The sequence below is a fragment of the Solanum verrucosum genome, unplaced genomic scaffold (genome assembly GCF_900185275.1).
Source record: "Solanum verrucosum unplaced genomic scaffold, falcon-dt-bn FXZP01000055.1, whole genome shotgun sequence".
Taxonomy (NCBI): domain Eukaryota; kingdom Viridiplantae; phylum Streptophyta; class Magnoliopsida; order Solanales; family Solanaceae; genus Solanum; species Solanum verrucosum.
Window position 1 is genome coordinate 69,564 of NW_026020149.1, and position 23,571 is coordinate 93,134.

The following is a 23,571-nucleotide window of genomic DNA, read 5'->3' on the forward strand; positions in this document are numbered from 1 at the left end:
CTATATTGGGAAAAAGGGATGGACTTAGACTAGGTCAGGTGTAAGTCGATATATATGAACTTTTAGGGGTACTTACTTTTCGAACTTATGTAATAATTTTTTGATTAAATCGAAGAATTGGTATTATAAAATCAAGACCAAATCGAATATCAAAGGTATGCATATAAGACCATCTGGAATGTGCTCGCTTCAAGCCAACTCAATAGATATTGCCCCATTTTAATATTACATATCAAAACTATTAAATGTTGTAATTGGACACTTCCATATATAGTGGCACAATTTTGAAGAAATAGGTAAGATACGAGTCTTATTACAAGAAATATAAGTAATTCCAACTTCGATTTAAGACAATATTAGCAATTTCAACATTAACTTTCATATGCACAATTTGATCTATGTCAAAATAAGCTAATGCATATTAAGAAAAATATTAGGAAAAAAAATAGATCTTCTTTCTCTTTTTTCACTATTTTTTCTTGCTAACTTTTCCTTTGCTTCTTAAGTGGAAAAAAGAAAAAGAAGAGATTGAACTCTATATCAGTCTTCTTGAGAAGTGAATCCTTTACTTCACTCAAAATCCCTTTCCTTAAGGTTCTTCCATAATCAAATGCTTCTTCAAATGATTGAACCCCTATTAATTATTTCATTTTCAATTGGAGTTTTAAAAGACAAATCGGCTCACATATTTTTCTCTTTCACCATTTCTTCTATGCAACCTTAAATATAATCTCATGTATATCTTCTTCACCAGAGACTCGCTCCAAAGTACTGTCACCTTCATCATATGATATTTTTAAAGTGATTCGTGCAATCATTGTACACCCCATAACTGCTGCATCTGAATTATTTGCGACTTGATATACTTTGAAATCGCTGAGCAACTTGTTGACAGCTCCCCACATCTCGTGACGAACCTCCAACTTTGTTATGTCTTTTGGGATGCTCATATCGATCTACATAGCAGATATATAGTAGTTTGTCTCCTCTCCTGAATTCCACTACAACGATCAATTTAAATCCAATAAAATTACTCACTGCATTTAACACAAACAAAAGCAAGGTAAATCTTTATATCAACAAAAACATATTAGGAAATTATCTGGACCACATTCACAAGCACTACTACCAGATTTATACCAAGTAAAGAAAGGTTGATATCAATGGAATCACTGAAAATGGGTTATTGGTGAAGGAATAACAAGTGTTGCTTGACCCAGCATATTCAACACATGGTCAATATTTATAGTACAACGAAAATGATGTGTACATGCAAGTGGCACTCCTGAGTCTTCACGAGAGTTCTGTGTAAAGATCACGAGGATCGTGCTTTGAAATATACAACCAAAAAAAACACAACTCCCGTGATCTTTGCACAAAACTTCGGGTAAGTGTCACTTGCCTTTTCATTTGTTATGACTTTGTCACTTGTACCAGTATCTCGTCCAGATGCATTCATGTTTCACTCTCACAATTATATTCTATAAATATCATTCAGATATTGAATATGTTGGATCAAGCAACATTTATTACTATTAGCAAAAAATGCTAGCAAGAATGTTTTTCTTACTAGTATATCTCATTAAGTAACTAATAACTCATTTTCAGATATGATCTCTATGTCTTCCCTCTGTCCCAGAACATTTGTAGTCTAACCTTTCTCTTTTTCACCAGAGACTCGCCCCAAAGAATCAGGAGCTCCATCAAATGAAATTTTTGTTTTTAGATGTGCTATCACTTTTTCTTTACTTGATATAGAATTTAATGGGATCTTCCATTTTATTCATCAAATTGTCCCAACATGCAAATAATTCAGACATAGTGGTTGCGAGGAGTGCAATAATGACATGAATCACTTCAAAAATATCATCTGATGAAGGTGCTGGTATTTTGGGGCGATTCTCTAGTGAAGAAGATAGATGTGAGACTATCGATATTCAACGTTAGAGAGGAGGTGGTGGCATCAATGGGGAGATGGGTGGTTAATCTTGGATTGTATGTTCGGTTCATTTTTTTCAAACTTTGATTTGGTTTCTGGATTTTGTTAATGTATACCGAATAACGAAACAAGTTTGATTCGATTTTTTAGTATGAGCCTGATTAATGGACTATTTTTCTTCTTATAAAATGGGCTACTATAATTAAAATGAGTTATCTTAAGTTTTGTGTACCAAAATTTTATTTTAGTTTTATAGATGACTTCTCCAATAATTTGATGTGGTAAGACAATGATGTAACTTTATAAAAACGCTAATAATAATAATAATAAATAACATGAAAAGAACTATACATGTGCAACACAGAGAAATTAAGAGCAATAAAGTTCTTACTTTACGTTTGACGATTTGTATAAGGTGATATTGTGAACTCAAAGTCATTGTGATTAGGGGTGTCAAAATGAGCCCAAATTTTATGAGTTAAACTCAAGATAATTTGAATTTAGTTGAATCTCAACTCATTCAAGTCTTAATCTATTTTAAAAGGGAAACTTACATGAATATACTATATTAAGAAAATATTTATCATTTATAGCAATAATATTTTTTCACTTGATCACTTTTAATACATTTATAATATAATTTTATACATATATATTTTTTGGTAAATAAAGATTTTATTTATTACCAAAGTAGACATTATAACACCATAAAAAAAAAGAGAACAAACTGGACAAACAATCCCAGTTCTATTCTAAATAAATTTATAGCATCCTATCTCTTATAATCTAGACCCCTCCCGGGTAGAAATTGAATCTTCGTAGATATCCAACCAGCTTAGTCATGCCACTGGCTTGGATGTGTATCTCCTGGATGATCATTCTTGTAATAGCTTGTGATGATCTGCACTTCATTTTGAAAATTCTATTGTTCCTCTCATTCCAAATATAATATACTGCGACTGCTACAGTCAATCGATAGATAGTTGCCCCCATTCAATCTCCTGGTTCCATGACATACAAGGCCTTTGTATCCCCTGCCACTTTAGCAGATGAATCCATATCCATTTAGTTGTGTGACATTGGGAAAAAAAGGTGTTGTGTTTGTGCGGTCCATCCCCATGTGCCAAACTTTGATAAATCTCACAATGTCAAAGGGTTGGCAGATTTGAAAGATATTGGATATATATGTGCTGATTTTTTTTCCAACTTTTCTCAAAAGTCAAATGTTGGTAAGCTGTGAAGAAGAAAAAAATTGTGAGGCTACTCCATTTGTTATCTATAAAAGGGAGGGTCATTCTTCATTCTCAAATGCCCCAAAAACAAAGGAGAGAAAAGAAGAGTAAGGCATCACAGAGGAAAATAGTCTGGAGGAAAAATAGAGAGTGTGAGCGATATTGTGGTGAGGTGGAAAAATCAAAAGAGGGTTATTTCTTTTGAGTGTGTAGTGGTCTTTGAAGGTTTTACTCAGACCTACAAGTGTAAAAATCATTACTATAGTGATATCAGTTGCTCCTCTCGGGCCGTGGTTTTTCCCTTATTCATGAGGGTTTCCACGTAAAATCTTGGTGTCATTATTGCTCTTTTTATTCTTGTTGATTAACCGTATTGTTGTGTTCCGCTTTTATTGTTTTTATTACCGCAAATATTATTTCTGTTACGGGTTTATTCCTAATAATTTGTATCAGAGCACAGGTTCTGCTCATTTACAGAAATATTTTTTGCAGCTTATCGTACTATACTCAGTGAAAAAAAAATATGTCTGCAGTAAAGTACGAGGTAGCAAAATTCAACGGTGATAGCGATTTCTCAACGTGGCAGAGAAGGATGAGAGACTTGCTCATCCAACAAGGTTTGCACAAGGCACTAGGTGGCAAATCCAAAAACCCCGAATCCATGAAACTTGGAGATTAGGAAGAAATGGATAAAAAGACTGCTAGTGCAATCAGGTTGCACTTAACAGATGATGTGGTTAATAACATCATCGATGAAGAGAGTGCATGTGGCATTTGGACAAAGTTAGAAAATCTATACATGTCCAAAACGCTGACAAATAAATTGTACCTAAAGAAGCAGTTATACGCCCTACATATGGGTGAAGGTACAAATTTTGTGTCCCATTTAAATGTGCTTAATGGACTAATCACGCAGCTAGCAAACCTCGGAGTAAAGATCGAGGAGAAATATAAAGCCATAGTGCTCCAAAACTCGTTGCCATCTTCCTATGATAATTTGGCAACAACCATTTTACATGGTAAGGACTCTATTGAGTTGAGGATGTCACATCAACCCTTCTGCTTAATGAGAAGATGAAAAAAAAGCCTGAGAATGACGGGGTAGGCTCTCATCACTGAAAGTAGAGGTATAAGTTACCAAAGGAGCTCAAGTAACTATGGTAGATCCGAAGCTCATGGAAAGTACAAGGTCCGATCAAATTGTTTGTTACAACTAATTCCTCTCAAGTTAGTTAGTTAGTTTGATTAGAAGTTAGATTCAATAAATAGTACTTTTCAGCATTGTAAAAGTTAATCTTTGAACTCAAACAATGAGAGCTTCTCTTCTTCTATCTTAGCTCCTTGTTAATGGAGGTTTTGTATTAATTTTGTTTCAGTTTATTTTAGTTCATTTATAAAAAAACAGAAATAATTGGACCATCTTTGCAAATTGAATAGGATGGAGAAGTTGAAATAATACTAAAAACTTTCACAAAGGCAACAAAGGCCAGAAATTGCTACAATTGTGATCAACCAGGTCACTTCAAAAGAGATTGTCCAAATCTAAAAAGGGGCAAAGGAGAAAGCATCGGCCAGAAAAATGATGACAACACAATTGCAATGGTGCAAAATAATGACAATGTTGTTCTCCTCATAAACAAGGAAGAGGAATGCATGCACTTGGTATGTGTAGAGTCGGAATGGGTGGTCGACACAGCAACATCTTACCATGTCACACCAGTAAGAGATCTTTTTTTGCAGATATGTAGCAGGTGATTTTGGCAATGTGAAAATGGGTAACACAAGTTACTCAAAGATTGCGAGAATCGGAGACGTTTGCATAAAGACAAATGTCAGATGCACATTAGTTTTGAAAGATGTGTGCCACGTACCTGATCTGCGGATGAACTTGATCTCAGGAGTTACTTTGGACCGAGATGGATATGAGAACTACTTTGCAAATAAAAAATGGAGACTCACCAAAGGGGCATTGATGATTGCAAAAAGGAGTTGCTCGTGGCACGTTGTACAGGACAAATGCAGAAATATGCCAAAGTGAATTGAATGCGGCTCACGAAGAGATTTCTGCAGATTTGTGGCATAGAAGAATGGGTCATATGAGCGAGAAAGGGTTGCAAATTCTTTCCAAAAAATCACTCATCTCTTTTGCCAAAGGTACAACGATAAAACCTTGTAACTACTGTTTATTTGGTAAGCAACATAGAGTCTCATTTCAGACATCATCTGAAAGAAAGTTGAATATACTTGATTTGGTATATTCTGATGTTTGTGGTCCAATGGAGATAGAATCGATGGGAGGTAATAAATACTTTGTTACCTTTATTGATGATGCTTCACGGAAATTGTGGGTTTATATCTTGAAAACCAAAGATCAGGTGTTTCAAGTATTTCAAAAGTTTCATGCTCTGGTAGAAAGAGAGACGGGTCAGAAGCTAAAACGTCTCCGAACTGACAATGAAAGTGAGTACACTTCAAGAGAATTTGAAGAGTACTGTTCAAACCATGGAATCAGACATGAAAAGACAATTCCTGGAACCCCACAACACAATGGTGTAGCTGAGAGAATGAATCGCACCATTGTTAAGAAGGTAAGAAGCATGCTCAGAATGGCTAAATTAACTAAGTCATTTTGGGTGAAGCAGTTCGGACAAGATGTTATCTTATCAATCGTAGTCCATCAGTTCCATTTGAGTTTGACATTCCAGAGAGAGTTTGGACCAACAAGGAGATTTCTTACTCGCACCTAAAGGTGTTCGGTTGCAAATCTTTTGCATATGTACTGAAGGAGCAGAGAACCAAGTTAGATGATAAATCAGTTCCCTGCATATTCATCGGATATGGAGATGAAGAGTTCGGGTACAGACTGTGGGATCCTGTAAAGAAGAAGGTCATCAGAAGCAGAGATGTAATCTTTTGAGAAAATGAAGTTGGAACTGCTGATGATCTATCCGAGAAGGCCAAGAAAAAGAATGGTATAGTCCTTAATCGTGTTACCATTCCTTCTTTTTCTAACCATCTCATAAGTGCAGAAAGTACGATAGATGAAGTTGCTGAACAGGAAGAGCAACCTGATGAGATTGTTGAGCAGGGGGAGCAACTTGGTGATAAGACCGAGCAAGTGGAGTACCCGGAAGAAGAAGAACAATCTCAACCTCTGAGGAGATCAGAAAGACAAACGGTAGAGTCATCCAAGTACCCTTCCTCAGAGTATGTCCTCATCAATAATGAAGGGGAGCCAGAAAGTCTTAAAGAGATGTTGACTCATCCAGAAAAGAGCCAATGGATGAAAGCCATGCAAGAAGAGATGGAATCTCTACAGAAAAATGACACATACCAGCTAGTTGAACTTCCAAAAGGCAAAAGACCACTTAAATGCAAGTGGGTCTTTAAACTCAAGAAAGATGGAAATGGCAAGTTGGTCAGGTAGAAAGCTCGATTGGTTGTAAAAGGCTTTGAAAAAAAGAAAGGTGTTGATTTTGATGAAATCTTTTCACCTGTTGTCAAAATGACTTCTATTCGAACTATTTTGAGCCTAACAGCCAGCCTAGATCTTGAAGTGGAACAATTGGACGTGAAAACTGCATTTCTTCACGGAGATTTGGAAGAGGAGATTTATATGGAGCAACCAGAGGGATTTGAAATACCTGGAAAGAAACACAGGTGTGCAAATTGAATAAGAGTCTTTATGGGTTGAAACAGACACCAAGGCAATGGTACAAAAAGTTTGACTCTTTCATGAAAAGTCAAACGTACACAAAGACCTATTCTGATCCATGTGTATACTTCAAAAGATTTTCTGACAACAATTTTATTATTTTGTTGTTGTATGTGGATGACATGTTAATTGTAGGACAAGACAAAGAATTGATTGCAAGGTTGAAGAGAGATTTTTCCAAGTCATTTGACATAAAGGACTTGGGCCCAGCACAACAAATTCTAGGGATGAAAATTGTTCGAGAAAGAACAAAAAGAAAGTTGTGGCTATCTCAAGAGAAGTACATTGAACATGTACTAGAACGCTTCAACATGAAGAGTGATAAACATGTTAGCATGTCTATTGCGAGTCATATGAAGTTGAGCAAACAGATGTGTCCTACAACAAGAGAGGAGAAATAGGGAATGACCAATGTTCCTTATTCTTCAGCATTAGGGAGTTTGATATATGCAATGGTGTGTACAAGACCTGATATTGCTCATGCAGTTGGTGTTGTTAGCAGATTTCTTGAAGATCCTAGAAAAGAACACTGGGAGGTAGTTAAGTGGATACTCAAGTACCTGAGAGGTACCACAAGAGACTGATTGTGTTTTGAAGGATCTGATCCAATCTTGAAGGGCTATACAGATGCTAATATGCCAGGTGACCTCGATAACAGAAAATCCATTACTGGATATTTGTTTACATTTTCAGGAGGAGCTATATCATGGCAGTCAAAGTTGCAGAAATGTGTCGCACTCTCTACAACTGAGGCAGAGTATATTGCAGCTACTGAAGCTGGCAAAGAGATGGTATGGCTGAAACGATTTCTTCAAGAACTTGGATTGCATCAGAAGGAGTATGTCATCTATTGTGACAGTCAAAGTGCAATAGACTTGAGCAAGAACACCATGTACTATGCAAGGACAAAGCATATCGACGTGAGATATCACTAGATTAGATAGAGGACGAATCTATGCAAGTCATGAAGATCCCTACTAGTGAAAATCCTTCGGATATACTGACCAAGGTGGTATCAAGAGACAAGTTCGAACTATGCAAAGAACTTGTCGGCATGCACTCAAGCTAGAAACTTAGAGCTACCTCCTTCAGGTGAATGGGTTTGGAGAGGGAGATTGTGGAGTCCATCCCCATGTGCCAAACTTTGATAAATCTCACAATGTCAAAGGGTCGGAAGATTTGAAAGATATTGGATATACATGTGTTGATCATTTTTTTTCCAGCTTTTCTCAAAAGTCAAATGTTGGTAAGCTGTGAAGAAGAAATAAATTGTGAGGCTGCTCCATTTGTTATCTATAAAATGGAGGGTCATTCTTCATTCTCAAATGCACCAAAAACAAAGGAGAGAAAAGAAGAGTGAGACATCACAGAGGAAAAATAGAGAGTGTGAGTGATATGTAGTGAGGTGGGAAAATCAAAAGAGGGTTATTTCTTTTGAGTGTATAGTGGTCTTTGAAGTTTTTACTCAGACCTACAAGTGTAAAAATCCTTACTATAGTGATATCAGTTGCTCCTCTCGGGCCGTGGTTTTTCCCTTATTCATGAGGGTTTCCATGTAAAATCTTGGTGTCATTATTGTTCTTTTTATTCTTGTTGATTAACCGTATTGTTGTGTTCCGCTTTTATTGCTTTTATTATCGCAAATATTATTTTTGTTGCGGGTTTATTCCCAACAGTGTTTTTCCTCACCCATATTGCAAAATGGACAATTTGTGTCCTTTATAATACCTCATTTATGTAATTTATCCTTGGTTGCCAGTCTTTCCATAATTGCCAGCCTCAATATAAATGTCCATTTAAGACAACCCTTGTTATTGCACCAGTGGCGGACCCAGGATTTTCACGAAGTGGGTTCAAGACATAAAAAATAAATAAGCAAAAATGCAAACAAAACAAATTTTGATTAATTAAAATATATCATTACAATTCTATTCTACGAGTTTTCATTTCTTGAAACCTATTCATAATACTCTCATCAGAAATAGTATTAAATATTCTTTTCTCTACATAAGGCACCATACAACTACTCAGAAAATCACCATCCATTCGATTTCGCAATTCACTCTTGATCAACTTCATTGCCGAGAAAGCTCTTTCAACTGTAGCAGTAGCAACCGGCAGGAGCAACGCAAATTTTATAAGGCGAAACACAAGAGGATAATTTAAATGCTTCTTTACCTTAACTAGCATTTCAGAAAGATCACCAAGCCATTTTAAGTTGGAGAACCTTTTATCAACATCACGGACATCAACTATATAAGTCTCTAGCTGATTCCTAAGAGTAACCATTACATTTTCACCAAAATCATCAGGATATAATTCAGTCATTCTCAATATGTTCTTGATGTCAAAACTAGAAAATGAGTCAACAGGATTTAAGCAAGCAACTCCAATAAGCAAATCTGTTCTAACCTCATTAAAACGATCATTGTGGCAATCTACCCCTTGTTTCAATCTTTTAGCGGAATGATGAGTTTCTTCTAATTGGTTCAAGTTTTCTTCCACCCGAGGAGCATTTTGAGCAGATGAACTTGATTGTGGCAACTTGGAGGATATAGGAAAGAAAAATCTCTTCATTTGATATTCAACTTGTATTACCAAATTAAAATTCTAATTAGAAAGTAACTAAACAAAGCATTGTTAAATAAATGGAATTTCAATTAAATGATCTTGCAATTTGCATTGCTTAACTTTAATAAATTGCCATAGCATCTTATTAACTTGACATTACTATGTCGAAAGCATTCTCCTCAAGTTAGATCAATAAAACAAAAGACTACAATTTAGACAATGCCCTTTTATGAGGCTAACATCATACATATCTAACTATACTAAACAATGTTAATACATTCGAAAAAAAATTACATTGACTTATGAATGAGACGGTAAATAACAAGATGGATGAAAAACTAGGCTTCAATATAAACTAAGAAGATAAAAGAATATTATGAATGATTTCTCCTCATTCAACATTTAACAAATAAAAACAAAATATTAAACAAAATAATTATAACCTTAATTTCAGAATCGAATACATAGAAATATACCTAATACTATTTGTAATTTTTTGTTGATTTTAGAATGATAAGGGATTTTTTAGTTGAAGAAATAAAAAATAACCACAATAATCATATATGTATATATAAAGACTAGAATCAAGAGCAAAAAACATACTTGTGCGAGATTTGAGAGACGAGGAGAGTTTTTTTCCTTCAACAAAAAAATATAGTACTCAAAATTTTGGGGGGAAAAGTAAGAGAGGTTCAAGAAGATTTCAACAAAGAAGAAGATAAAAGAGTTTTTAGAATTGAGAATAATAGGGATTAGTGCCTTTTTTGTTTTTAGTTTTTTTTTTTTTATTGAGAATAATAGGGATTAGTGCCTTTTTTGTTGAGTTTTTTTTAAAAAAAAAAAAAAACTAAAAACAAAAAGGACAAAAGTTGTTGACTATTGGACTTTTAAATGTAAAAGTAAAAAGTTGTTCTACTTTTTATAGTTTCTAAATAACTAAAAGGACAAAAGTTACACCTATATAGAGGACAAAACGTGTGTGAAAGTTTATATATAAAAAAAAACGAATTAAAACTAAAATGTGGCTATAGGGATTCGATCCCGGGTTGGCTGGGAAAATTGAACCCCCTCAACCACTCAGCTAAGCTTCAGACTTGTGTTAGTGGGTTCAAAATTTAATATATACATATAAATTTTAAAAACTGATTAAATATACATATATATACAGTGTTATTTTTCAATGAAGTGGGTTCATATGAACCCACTTGAACCACTGTAGGTCCGCCCCTGTATTGCACACTTGCTTCCTCCATGTCACCTTTGGGAATGCCCCTTGGAATGTTTTGTACATGTTCTGTATAGAGAATGATTCAGCTTGTTGAAACTCGTTAACACATACTCCAACCCTTATCAGGTAGTGTTTAGCTGTGCGGATCTTCTGTATTACCCATCAAGCCGTTTTCGGTTGTGTTTCCCACACTGATTGCTTCTTTATATAGTAGGAATGTTTTCTGTAATACATATTACATATAACAATTTATAAAACACATATAATACAAGTTTTATTAATGGATAATATATTTATCACACATTTTAATACAATGTGTCAATTTCTTATCAGACAAATACAATATATTTTAAAACAACTATAATACATATATATTGCATACATAATTCACTTTTAATACATATTGCAGATTTATCATAGTATTGCTATGTATTGTTATAAATGGTAATAAATAAAAAGTATCGCTAAAATCAGTAGTTATTTATTATAAGGTATCCATCAAAGTAATTTTTCCTTAAAAGAATCTTCAATTTGGTTCAATTTAATCTCCAATTTCAACTCGTATTAAGACTCTTTATTTGCATTGATGTAACGTATGTTCCTATATTGAAGATATGAATTACTATCTACTTTATATCATCTAGGATTTATCTATCCATTTATAACTTTTTTTAAAAATTTTCTTGAGTTGAAATTGAAATTGTGGCGTATAAAACTTAAATAACAATATGTTAAAATTATTGAGATTAAGTGGGTCAAGACCCAAACCGTTTTAGCCCATTTGAGCCAAAGTAAACTTAGGCGGGTCACGACCCAACCCTATTTTTATTCACCCTATTTTAGTATCTTCAATTTCAACCCAATCCGCCATTTGACACCCCTACATGTGATCAATCAAAGACTACAAGGTAAATGAGTAACTAGTAAAGTACTGTGATTAATATTTAATATTTATATAGAGATAAAGTAGTAAATTATTATGGTTCGATTTACCCAATAACTCAATATTAAAAATCAAAACGGAACCGATAATTTTTTTTATAAAACCAATTAAAACATGTTAAACCAATAACCAAATAGCAATAAATCAACAACATTTTTTCGGTTTGATTTATTGATTGATTTGATTCGGTTTGATTTATCGATCGATTCGATTTTTACACGCCCTTAAGGCTATAATCCAAATGTGCAAAATTTTCAACAGATCTTACTAATTAATTATAAAATTTTACTTAATGGTTTATTAGCATGATTCTCTAGCAACCGGCAACATCTTTCTCTTCTAGCAACTATATTTTATGAACATTTTTTTTACAAACACTTCAAAATAAATTCTTTACATTAGTTTCTCCCTTGCTAGACTCCATATTATTTTTAAAAAAATTGTCAAAATACCTCGCCTAATTATAAACATACAGCTCGCCTCTCTCCTCTTTCTCCCAATCTCGATTTCTTCTTACCTTTTCTAACATATAACTATGAATAGTACTCTCTCCGTCCATTTTATGTGACACTTTTCGAATTTTGAGATTCAAACAAGTCTATCTTTGACCGTGAATTTTTCATATATTTTGAATTGTCAATTATTGTGATTTATAACACTTTTTACGTAGTTTATAAATATATAAATTTCATTTCAAAAAGTTTGAAGATTCCATGTGCAAATTGACAGTCAAACTAAACTGTTTGACTCTCAAAAAATGAAAAATGTCACAAGACGGACTAAATAAAAACAAATTATAGCTATTGGACATAATTATATTTTTAGTCTTAGCTATTTTTACCCAACTCTTGAAGCGCAATTGTTCTAGTGCATTCTTACAGCAACGACACACCCTTCTACCTTCTTCTCAACCCAACTCAAAGAAAACAATGGCCAGAAAGTTCTTCGTCGGCGGCAACTGGAAATGCGTATGTCTTTTTGTTTCTTTTTTCCTTCTATTAATCAACTGCAAATCATGCTTATTGACTATGTTGAGATTTCAATTCCAATATCTTATCATCTTCGTTCATTCTAGCTTCACTAATCACTCGGCCACACCAATTAGCTGGTTAAACCCTAGTGGCTATATTTATACTGATTTAACGCGATGGATGCGTAAACCTAGAACTGAAAATTATGTCTGGTGTGTTCATTTGCTTCTAATAGTAAAGGTGTTGTTTTAAATTGTTGTCATTGCAGTTGATAACATAGTTGGATACTGGAAAGTAGTGTTCTTACTTTTAGGATGAAATAGCATCAGGTTATTGTATCATGGTAGGAGAACTGCAGATGTTGGAGCTTTTGAGAAGATTTTCAAGTGTCTCTAGTCTGTATAATGTCTTTGGTTGAATGCTGATAAAACATTAGTGAAATGTTTTTATAGATTTTGTATCCAATATATAGGTAACTTATTTGACTAAGTTTGAGATCAATAAATTTTGTGTAGTATGATAAATTTCTCTAAAATTAGTGGATTTCGATCATTGAAGATAGCTTTCGGAACTCTTATATGCTTAAGGTTGTATAAAAAGTTTCAAATGAGGACTTAGTTTACTGCATTAGATCGCTGAAGGCGGCTTTCAAAACTTCTATGTGCTAAAGTTGCTTGTTGAACCAAAAATTTAACTAGCAATGCGTTTAATCTGGTAGTGTTAGGTGCCAACAAGTATGTAAAGTAAAACAACGAGGAACAGAACAACAACAACAAATAATACAATTACTGAAGCAAGAGAAAACAACAGGTAATATTAAAATCAAAGAATAGGATAGCAGGAGAGTACACTAATAAAACTGAGAAGGAAAATATGTTGGATTACCTACTAACTTTTTATCCTACTCCTCGACCCTCATATTTTTCTGTCATATCCTCACTCAGTAAGCTACAGGAGTGTCGTTTCTGTTTAATCATCTCTTCGGGACTTTTTTCGGCTTACCTATACCTCTCCTTTATATCCACTATAACCAGCCTCTCACATCTTCTGAATGGGACATCCAAGTATCTTCTCCTCACTTGCATGAACCATCTCAGCCTCACCTTCCTCATCTTGTCCACCACGGAGGCACATTCTCACTTTGGCTCAGATCCTATCTCTCCTAGGATACCCACACATCCATCTCAACATCCTCATTCCGCTATTTGCATCTCCAAGATGTGTGAGTTCTGAGATATAGGTTCTTTTGTAATATTTATCTACAATTACTTGTTAAATCCATTTATTTGACAAGGGAGGATAGCCTAGAGGAAAGGGCTCTCCACCTCCAAACATGATGATAGGCATTGGAGCCGATTGGCGAGCACAAAGGGAAAATTCACTATTAGGCTACTTGGTAAGGAATGGTTAGGGCTCACCATATCTTTGAAAAAGGAAAAAAAAAATCTATTTAGTAAAATGGTAATTTTCGTTGCAATATGTAATGGTACTACTTGGTTAAAGGTAAATCTATGGAATAATAGCAAAAATAAAAATAAAATCACAAGTAACAAAGCTGAATTAAACATGATTATCTTTATAACATTTTGTTATAGTCCACTGGAGATGTGTTAGTTAAATCTTCATATATGTCAAAACATATTTCTATATAAGTAGCTTTGACACATGCACAATCATCCAGACAGTCAATAATTCTAAAATTGTGACAATAAAGTGTATAACTTTAGTCTACCTAAAAAAAGGCTATCAGTATTTTTCAATGTTACAGGCAATAATCGAGATAGTATCAGGATTAGGTCTGCTACAAAAAGTGCATGAAGCACCTTACTAAAAAAATGTAGTGCAGTGTTACTCTTAATATCATTTTAGGACTTAATAGAATAAATTTTTGACAACCAATATATCTTCAAAAAATTACAGGTAATAATCGAGATAGTATCAGGATTAGGTCTGCTACAAAATGTGCATGAAGCACCTTACAAAAAAAATGTAGTGCAGTGTTACTCTTAATATCATTTTAGGACTTAATAGAATAAATTTTTGACAACCAATATATCTTCAAAAAATTATGTATTCACCTCAAAGGAAGAAAAGTAAGGAATTGGTGTCTGGAGAATGTCCAATGGTTACTTTAGTGGCCAAATTGGTGAAGCAATTGTCTAACTTAATAGAAAAAAGTTGAAATGAAGAAGTAGGATATGCATACAGCACTATTTCAAGTATGCTTTAATTGGTTGGATTCGAGTGACTCGATACAACACTTGAAGTTGGTGTTTGTGTTCCATGTCTATCTAATCACATCAAATTGTAGGTATTAAATTTAGTAGATCACTTGACACAGTGTATGTGTAAGTTATGAAATTCTAAATAGATATCTAGATTATTATGTACCATGTAGAACCAATGCATGCTTAGCTGAGTATGTATGAGATGGATTAGAGTTCTTGGACTTCTATATGTGTGATGCCCATGGCTTTTTCCATAGAGTATTGGTGTGTTGATTCACAGAGATGATCTATGATTAATTAATTTAAGTTGTTACTTAGCGATTGAGGATATGACCTCTTCCTTACATCTTTATTTGTGAATCTTGCTCTGTTTAAACTGAAATACGTGTGCAGAATGGAACCGTGGAGGAAGTGAAAAAAATTGTGACCACATTGAGTGAAGCGGAAGTTCCATCTGAGGATGTTGTTGGTAAGTATCTGATCCTAAGCTTCCATAAAATTTGAGAAGAAAAAAGAAGAGTTTGGTTATGGAGATATTTTTATTGCTTATGAAGTTGTAATTCTAAAATGATATTGAAGTTCTCTCCCAACTCATTTCTGCACGCATAGAATGTTCAGATCAGGTTACCCATATGATTTAACTTTGGACCAATCTACTATTTGCCTTTCTTTACGTTGGGACTTTCTCTTGTATTTCAATTTTGTCTCTCTCTATGTTTGCATTTGCTTTGGCTTTTGAAATTAATGTCTTGTCATTTTCAATGACGTGATTTATACCTATCTGAAGTATGAAAAGTGATTTTCTTTTATACCTTTTATTGGTTGTCGTAGATGGAAGTTTACCCGCTAGTCTTTCTTTTTCATTTTTGGGTTTTTCCAAGTCTTACGCTATTGCTTTATTTGGATTGCTTTTCTCACAGAGGTTGTCATTAGTCCTCCATTTGTATTTCTTCCCTTGGTCAAAACCTTATTGCGTCGTGATTTCTCCATTGCTGCACAAAACTGTTGGGTAAGGAAAGGAGGTGCGTTTACTGGCGAGGTTAGGTATGCTCATATTTGCCTTTTGATATTCTTTTGCTATATCTGATAAAGTTGCAACTTGAAATTTAAGCAAGCATGCTGAGAAGATGTCCCTGTAACCAATTGTTGAGTATACAGCTTGAGACGCCGGTGTAACTTGATCTTTCTGTTTGTAATATACCCTTTTAGTCATCTATTTTTGGTCTGTTTTCAGGTTGCTTTCTTTGTACAAAACAGTAACATCTGTTTGTTGTTATGCTCTTTGTAAAACATATACTAGAACCATTTGCTCAAAAAATAGGGCACACAGGCACACACATATCAGAAGAGTTTGATTCTTGTTTTTTTACAAGTATATCTTTCGTGGTTGATTTACGGAATGCTTTATTATTGAGTATACTCAATCTGGTCAACTATTAAGTTAATTTTATTTACTTAGTTGATAGTTATTTTAATTAATATAGCATTTTACTAATTCTATTCTCTGCGTCTATAGTGCTGAGATGCTGGTCAATTTGGGCATTCCCTGGGTCATCCTTGGTCACTCTGAGAGAAGGCTTTTATTGAATGAATCAAATGACGTAAGCTATGATATGGAAACATGTGATATTTTCCTTGCATCTTTTGAATTGATGGACATGCACTAGCTCGTATGTTCTTGCTCAGATTATAGCCTTTTTTCCTGTTTGCTGCAGTTCGTGGCTGATAAAGTTGCATATGCACTTTCGCAAGGCCTAAAAGTGATTGCCTGTGTTGGGGAGACTCTTGAGCAGCGAGAATCTGGATCTACAATGGCTGTAGTTGCAGCGCAAACAAAAGCAATTGCAGGTATGTCTTTGAATAGTCCCTGTGAAATGTCAACTAAAAAGCTTTTACCTATGTAATATCCAAGAAATGTTGCTTGTTGGGAATTGGATGCCATAGCCACCCTGATCTGAGTCTTGCCCGTACCACTTTACTGTGTGAATGAGACTCATATATAAGTATGATTTGGACTTCAGATGCATAATACTTGGTGGATCTATGTGTGAACATTATTGCTGTAGCATTAGAAATAACTATGTAATGAGTCTGTGATTGGAGCATTGTTGTAGTGTTGTACTCAACCTACAGACCACTCACTGCATGCTGCTTCTGTGGCAACATCGTTAAGCCGTGCTTCAGTGCAAAGTCTGCTGTTATTTTATCAGGTTTTGTCCCAAAGCTAGCAACCAGAAACTTCTCACCTACCTCTAAGCTGGATATAGATATAGGCACAACAAGTCAAATGAAAGCCTTTGAAAGTGTCTGGAAAGATTGATTAGGCAACCTTTAATGATGCTTTTGCAAATGCTACCTGTAATTCTTTTGATCAAGTACAATCCTGATCAAGAGCCTCTGCAGCTCCATACATTGACATTTGATTGCTAATCAAAATGTGAAGAGCTGACAAAATGAAAAATAAAAAAGATCTACACTATCTACATTGTTCTGCTTATTCCAGCAAAATAAATTTAACCAAACACTTAGCCTTGAGTGAAAGACGGAGAAGTTGAAACTGGGTGGAAGAGTCATACTCATCAACTCTGTGTTATATGTCCTCCCCTCTTACATGATGTCCTTATTTCCAATCTCAACAAGTGTTATTAAAAGACTAGACAACATTAGAAGATCATTCTTGTGGCAGGGAAATAAGGAGAAGAAAGGAATCTATTTGGTGAAGTGGAAGGCCTTAACAGTGAGTAATAAGAAGGGGGGACTGGGACTCAAAGACCTGAAGTTCCAGAACAAGGCTTTAAAAATAAAATGGCTTTGGAGATGCACACAAGAAGACCAAATGCTATGGGTAAGGGCTATCAAAGCAAAGTATGAGGAAGATGACTGATGGAAGACAAAGGAGATCAACACTCCATATGGGGTTAATTTATGGAGATCTATCAGGGTCTTATGGCCTTCACTGGAAAATAGAAGCTCCATTAAAGTTGTAAATGGTAGTGAAACTATTTTCTGGAAGGATAAATGGCTAGGGATTAAGAGTTTACAAGAGAAATTCCCTGACATCTACAATCTTGTACTTCATCAACATAATACAATGGCAGAACAGTGGTCAAATTAAGGTTAGGATATTTTTGAGAATTGGTAACATTGTATTCTTCAGCATTAAGGATATGCGGGGGACCTTTAGAAAATCAGAAAAGATCAAAAGGCATAATACTTACAAGGATCCTAAGAATTCTAAAAGTTGATCTGAATCCTCTAATCCTATCTCTTTACACCAAAAATATAGAGATACAATGCAATTCCATTTAACCTTGTGAATGGAATTGGATATATCTTCAAAATTCCTACTATTCCTCTCCTTCCACACTGTCCACCAAATGCAATGTGGAATTAAATTCCACCAGGTCTTCCGTCTCTTGTTACCTCCTCTCCTGATCCAACAACTAAGTAAATTAGTTGTATGTTCTGGTATAGTCCATTTCACTTCTGAAAAGTTGAGAAACATGGACTTGTGAAAATACAATGTAAGAATAGGTGACTATTAGTTTCCCCTGTCTTCCCACATAAAGAGCACCAAGGAAATATGATCTTTCTATCCCTCCTCAAGACTTCCTGTGTCAAGCATGCCTTTCTAATGACCAACCAAGTAAAGCACTTAACTTTTGTTGGTGCTTCATTCCTGCAGATATTTTTCCATGAATTTCGGTATCTGCTACTTTGCGAGTTGCACTCCTTTTTATATGCCCTGCCAAATGTGAAGATCCCATCCTTACTGTGAGACCATCTTACATCATCATTGGTAGTATTGGTGCCTGCAAAATCCCCCACTTGCTCCAATAATTTGGCTACTCTCTCTATTTCCCAATCATTTAGTAGTCTTCTGAAATAGAGATTCCAACTTTGTTCTGTCTAGCAATCACTGATCATTGCCTCAGAATTGGTGCACAAAATAAATAGACCAGGAAACAGGTTTTTTAGGGGGGTTTGTTTGATCCATAGATCCCACCAGAATCTAGTTCTCCTTCATTCCCCACCTTGATATGTAAATTTGCTTCTAATTTAGGCCATAAGTTTCTAATAGCTCTCCAAACCCCTGCTCCATAAACATCCGTGCTTACGTTACTACACCATAATCCATCCTCTCCATATTTAAATTTAATCAAATCTTTCCACAAAGCTTGCCTCTCCTCAGTGTATCTCCACAGCCATTTCATCAAAAGACTGTTGTTATGCTTCCTCAAATCTCTGAAGCCCAAGCCACCTTTATCTTTTCTATGCAAACCCACTTGACCAAATTGTATCCTTTGTTCTCTTTGTAGCCATGCCAAAGGAAATCTCTCCTAAGTTTGTCCAATTTCTTAGCCACTTTTGCCGATATAGTGAAAAGAGACATAATATATATTGAGAGAGAATCTAGAACATAGTTGATAACGATGTGTCTACCACCAAAAGAAATGTAGTGAGCCTTCCATCTGGCTAGTCTTTTTTCAGTCTTCTCCACTATGTTGTCTCATATCTCCAAATCTGTGTTTATTACCTAAAGGCATACCCAAATAAGTTGTGGGCAATTTATCCACTCTGCAGCCCAAAATGTCAACTAGCCTTTGGATGTTTGTCACATCCTTGATAGGATATAAACTGCTCTTTCCCCAGTTAACTTCCAAACCTGTACAAGCTTAAAAAAACAACAAAATTAGTTTGATTAATCTAAATTGCTCCTCCTGTGGCTCACAGAAAATCACTGTGTCATCTGCATAGAGTAGATGGCAAATCTCTTTAATATCACCATTGTTTCCACTAATTTGGAAACCTCTGTTCCACCTGTTTTGAGTAGCAATCCTTATCAAACTATCAAATTTCTCCATTACCAGGGTAAATAAAAAGGGTGAAAGAGGATCACCCTGTCTGATTCCTCTTCCTGAAGAGAAAAAACCCACCGGTTGTCCATTTACAAGAATGGAGAATCTCACAGTGCTTATGCAAAATTTTATTCATCCCACCCATCTTTCTCCAAAACCCATTTGTCTCAAGGTGTTTAGTAGGAGACCCCAATTTACATGATCGTATGCTTTTTCAATGTCCACATTACTCTAGAAATGTTTCCTTTCAACCTGGAGTCAACACACTCACTTGCAATGAGAACTGTATCCATTATTTGTCTTCCTTTAATAAAGGCCATTTGGTTTTTGTTGACAAGCTTATCAATCACTCAAGGTTAGGATATTACCTTAAGAAGAATATCTAATGACTAGGAGGTGCTTAGAACTTTTGGAGGTCTACAGGAAGGGGTTGACAGATTTTGGTGGAATGGACACAGTAGTGGTGCTTACAAAGTGAATGCAGCTTACAAACATATGAACCAAACCAATCATCAAATGGTAGAATGGCCTTGGAAGCACATTTTGAAGACTAAGATACCATATAAGGTTTCATGTTATGTCTGGCTTTTGGCAAGAGAAGCAGTTCTTACTTAAGATGACTTGATGAAAAGAGGGACTACTATCTGCCTTAGATGCTGCCTATGTGGGGAAACTTCAGAGATGGTGAATCATCTTTACCATTGCAAGATAACAGGGTCAACTATGCAGGATGCTCCTTGCACTCAGAATTATCACATGGATAAATCCGGGAAAGATCTCTGAAACTCTAGCAAGTTGGGAAGAAGCTTGTTTGGAGGTTTGGAGGTCAGAGTCAGAGGAAAATGGAGAATGGTTCCAGCTTGTATATGGTTGGACAATATGGAAATAGAGGAATTCCAGATGTTTTGAAAATAGGAGCAATTCTATCCAACAGATCAAGATGAATTGCATTTTGCTCTTTTGTTTTTGGTGTAGACAGTCTCACTCGGCAGAAACTATTGAAATTCTAGATGTATTACACTCCCTCTTGAAGACTAGAATAGCTCCAGTTTCTTAGGGTCTTTTGACGTAAATATGGTGCAAGTACACCAATGTACTGTTCTATCATCATTTATAGAAATATACAAAAAAATTGAAAAAAATGAATGATGATGATGACCATCTTTTCTGCAGAACAAGTCATGCACTGGTCCAATGTTGTTTTGGCTTATGAACCAGTATGGGCCATTGGAACAGGAAAGGTTGCTACTCCAGCTCAAGCTCAAGAAGTACGTTGAACATCTCTTAGCTTCTTAGCTGTTCAATTACTGATGATGTATGCTTTTATGTATTTGTAATTGTGGTTAAAGTAAAGATGACGTGTTTAGGGGAACTTCTCCACAGTTACAGTATAATCAGCAAATATGTCTTCATATTTTCAACTTTCAAAGGCAGAAAGTACTTCTTTAGATTGGACCTTTATTTTCCTCATGTCATGCTCCTTGGACTATATTGGAAGCTGCAGACATGTATTTTGCTGGATATCTCATAGTTGTTGCATGTCAGGCCTCTGCCTGCCCCCGTCCTGCCTACATCATGTAGTAGATCAGGGCCAACTAGAGCCAATCTCGAGGTTCATGTCTGGGGGACTTATTTCTCAGTATGTATTTTCAAGAAAACTTGGTCACCTATGTGACAGACGCACAACACATGATGTTTGCCTAAAAGAAAAGTTGCTTCCCTTTTTTTCCATAGGTTTAGTATTCTATGTTAGAAACTTTTTTTTTGACAAAGGTATTCTATGTTAGAAACTTTGATGGGTTCTTAAGTTAATTTGGTCTGTAATTCTATCGGAACATGTTTAACCACAGAAATTTTCATGTCTCTACCAGGTTCATTTTAAGTTAAGGAAATGGCTTCATGTGAATGTTGGTGCAGAAGTTGCGGCTTCAACTAGAATCATCTATGGTGGTACGTAGAATCATACCTGTTGCCTCATTATAAATGCAGAATGTGAAGTAGGACCACTATTTCTCTGTTTTTTGTCCTGATAATTTTAGAAGTAAAATACGTTTGCTTGTAATAACAGTTCGGCATTTACGCTAGAAAATGTCAGAACGGAGGTAGTTGTATTTGTGCTCACCTTTTCTAACTGGATTTAGTCAAAGTTGAATTACCATGGGGAAACTATTTGTGTCTATTTTTGGGAACTTTATCACCTTTGGATGTGAATCGTCGCTGTTTAGCTCCTGAATAATCAGAAATCTATAATTTTCTAGTTCAGTTGAAATAATGAATAAATTTGTGGAACGGACATCAATTTGCAAATAATTTATGTCCTGACACTTAACTAAAACAAATTTCAGGCTCTGTGAATGGAGCTAACTGCAAAGAGTTGGCAGCACAACCTGATGTAGATGGTTTTTTGGTTGGTGGTGCTTCACTAAAGGTTTGTTTCAGCATTTATGTGTCATTGATTTTGGTGTAGACTTGTGTAGTATCTGACCTTTAAATCTCTGTTACATCACAGCCTGAATTTATTGATATCATCAAGTCCGCGACTGTGAAAACAACTGCTAAGTCGGAGTAAGTGTTGCTACAAGGAGCCTTCTTTTCTCAGAATCCCTTGTATGTTTATTGTAAATCAGCTTCAATAATACATGTTAGGCACAAGGATTTTATTTAAAATAAAGAAGGTGATCTTTGCAAACAGGCCTACATTAACAATCTTTGTTTATTCATCCAACTATTTTATTTTAGCTTACTGGAAAGGATTTCCAAGGATCCTAAATCATTCTTTGGAGAAATCATTGTCACTGAAAAAGCAGTACTATTCTAAGAGTGAATGTATGTCCCAATCATGAGTTATGACCTAGCATGTCTTCCTTCTCCTTTTTAACCGAAAAGTCCCCGAAGACAAGACTTGAAAGTCGATGAATGGTGGGTCTGCCCCTCTACCTTTTCTCCACTTCAACGTTAGAAGTTTAGCCCATCACATGATTTGACTCATGAAGCGCACTTAACTCTCATTATGTGTTGCACTCTTATCACTGAATTAATTAAAGAAGCGGTGGCCTCTTATATGTGACTTAGCATATGGTCTAGTGATGTAACTTGCTGGTTGTTTTCTATAAGCTCAAAAACCAAATAGGGAAAATGAGGCACAATCATATCACTTTTTTTTTTTTACTTTGATTTTCCACGACGGAAGAAAATGTTATTATTATCTTATTTACTGTGATTGTGATAAACTATATCACTTTTTTTTTCATAAACACAAATAAAATAATTAAACTTTGTGCTCTATGTCAGTGTTGCTTGACTTTTTATTCAAATGGAAAATGGAATGGAGCTTAATAATTCACTTAGAGTGCCTTATAAAAGATTATACAGTACAATCAGGTTGAATAAAACAGTTTGGTTTTGATATTTTTATTAACTCAATAAATAAATAAGATGTATTTGCAGACAAAGTATTTATTACTTAATTATAATTAATTAATATACCTTTTTCACTTGTTAATATGATTTGATATAAATATCAGATTACGAATAAGTATTTTAGTGAAGCAATTGAGGAAGTCAGTCAAGTGAAGATGTGCAGGTCGTTGGTGCGTCCATTCTAGCCCTATTCAGAAACCATGCCTTGTCGTCATCATTTACTGATGTGAAACTATGAGAGAGCTAGTAGCCTGCATACAGGTTTGGTTGAATTCAATCGATTTTGTTTAAATAGTATTTTTGTCTTAATAAATTTATTAAATATGTACAAATGTTAAATTTAGAATTCATTTATCATCACTTAAAATCGTCATTATAAAATTTAAAACTTATAAAATTGAAATTCTAGCAAAGCAGACCCATTAGCTCCTTATAGAAAGAAATAACCTCCTTCCTTGAGCCGGT

The 23,571-nt window shown here is 35.0% G+C and overlaps 1 protein-coding gene across 1 annotated transcript; it reads left to right on the forward strand.

Annotated features, from left to right (window-relative positions):
• The first annotated feature begins 12,461 nt into the window (after window positions 1-12,461).
• LOC125828051 (triosephosphate isomerase, cytosolic-like) lies at window positions 12,462-22,373 on the forward strand. Its single transcript, XM_049507353.1, has 9 exons — window positions 12,462-12,596; window positions 15,221-15,296; window positions 15,748-15,871; window positions 16,344-16,428; window positions 16,543-16,675; window positions 20,860-20,954; window positions 21,558-21,636; window positions 22,032-22,114; window positions 22,196-22,373. Exons 1-9 carry the CDS (start codon window positions 12,558-12,560, stop codon window positions 22,253-22,255), a joined length of 774 nt encoding a protein of 257 aa, XP_049363310.1. The 5' UTR covers window positions 12,462-12,557; the 3' UTR covers window positions 22,256-22,373.
• Window positions 22,374-23,571: the final 1,198 nt, after the last annotated feature.

Bases quoted from the DNA above. Each gene is read 5' to 3' on its own strand.
- LOC125828051 (XM_049507353.1), top strand. From the start codon at position 12,558: ATGGCCAGAAAGTTCTTCGTCGGCGGCAACTGGAAATGC. The intron at 16,429-16,542 runs GTAAGCTATGAT...TGTTTGCTGCAG, and splicing joins TATTGAATGAATCAAATGAC to TTCGTGGCTGATAAAGTTGC. The intron at 20,955-21,557 runs GTACGTTGAACA...TGTCTCTACCAG, and splicing joins CTCCAGCTCAAGCTCAAGAA to GTTCATTTTAAGTTAAGGAA.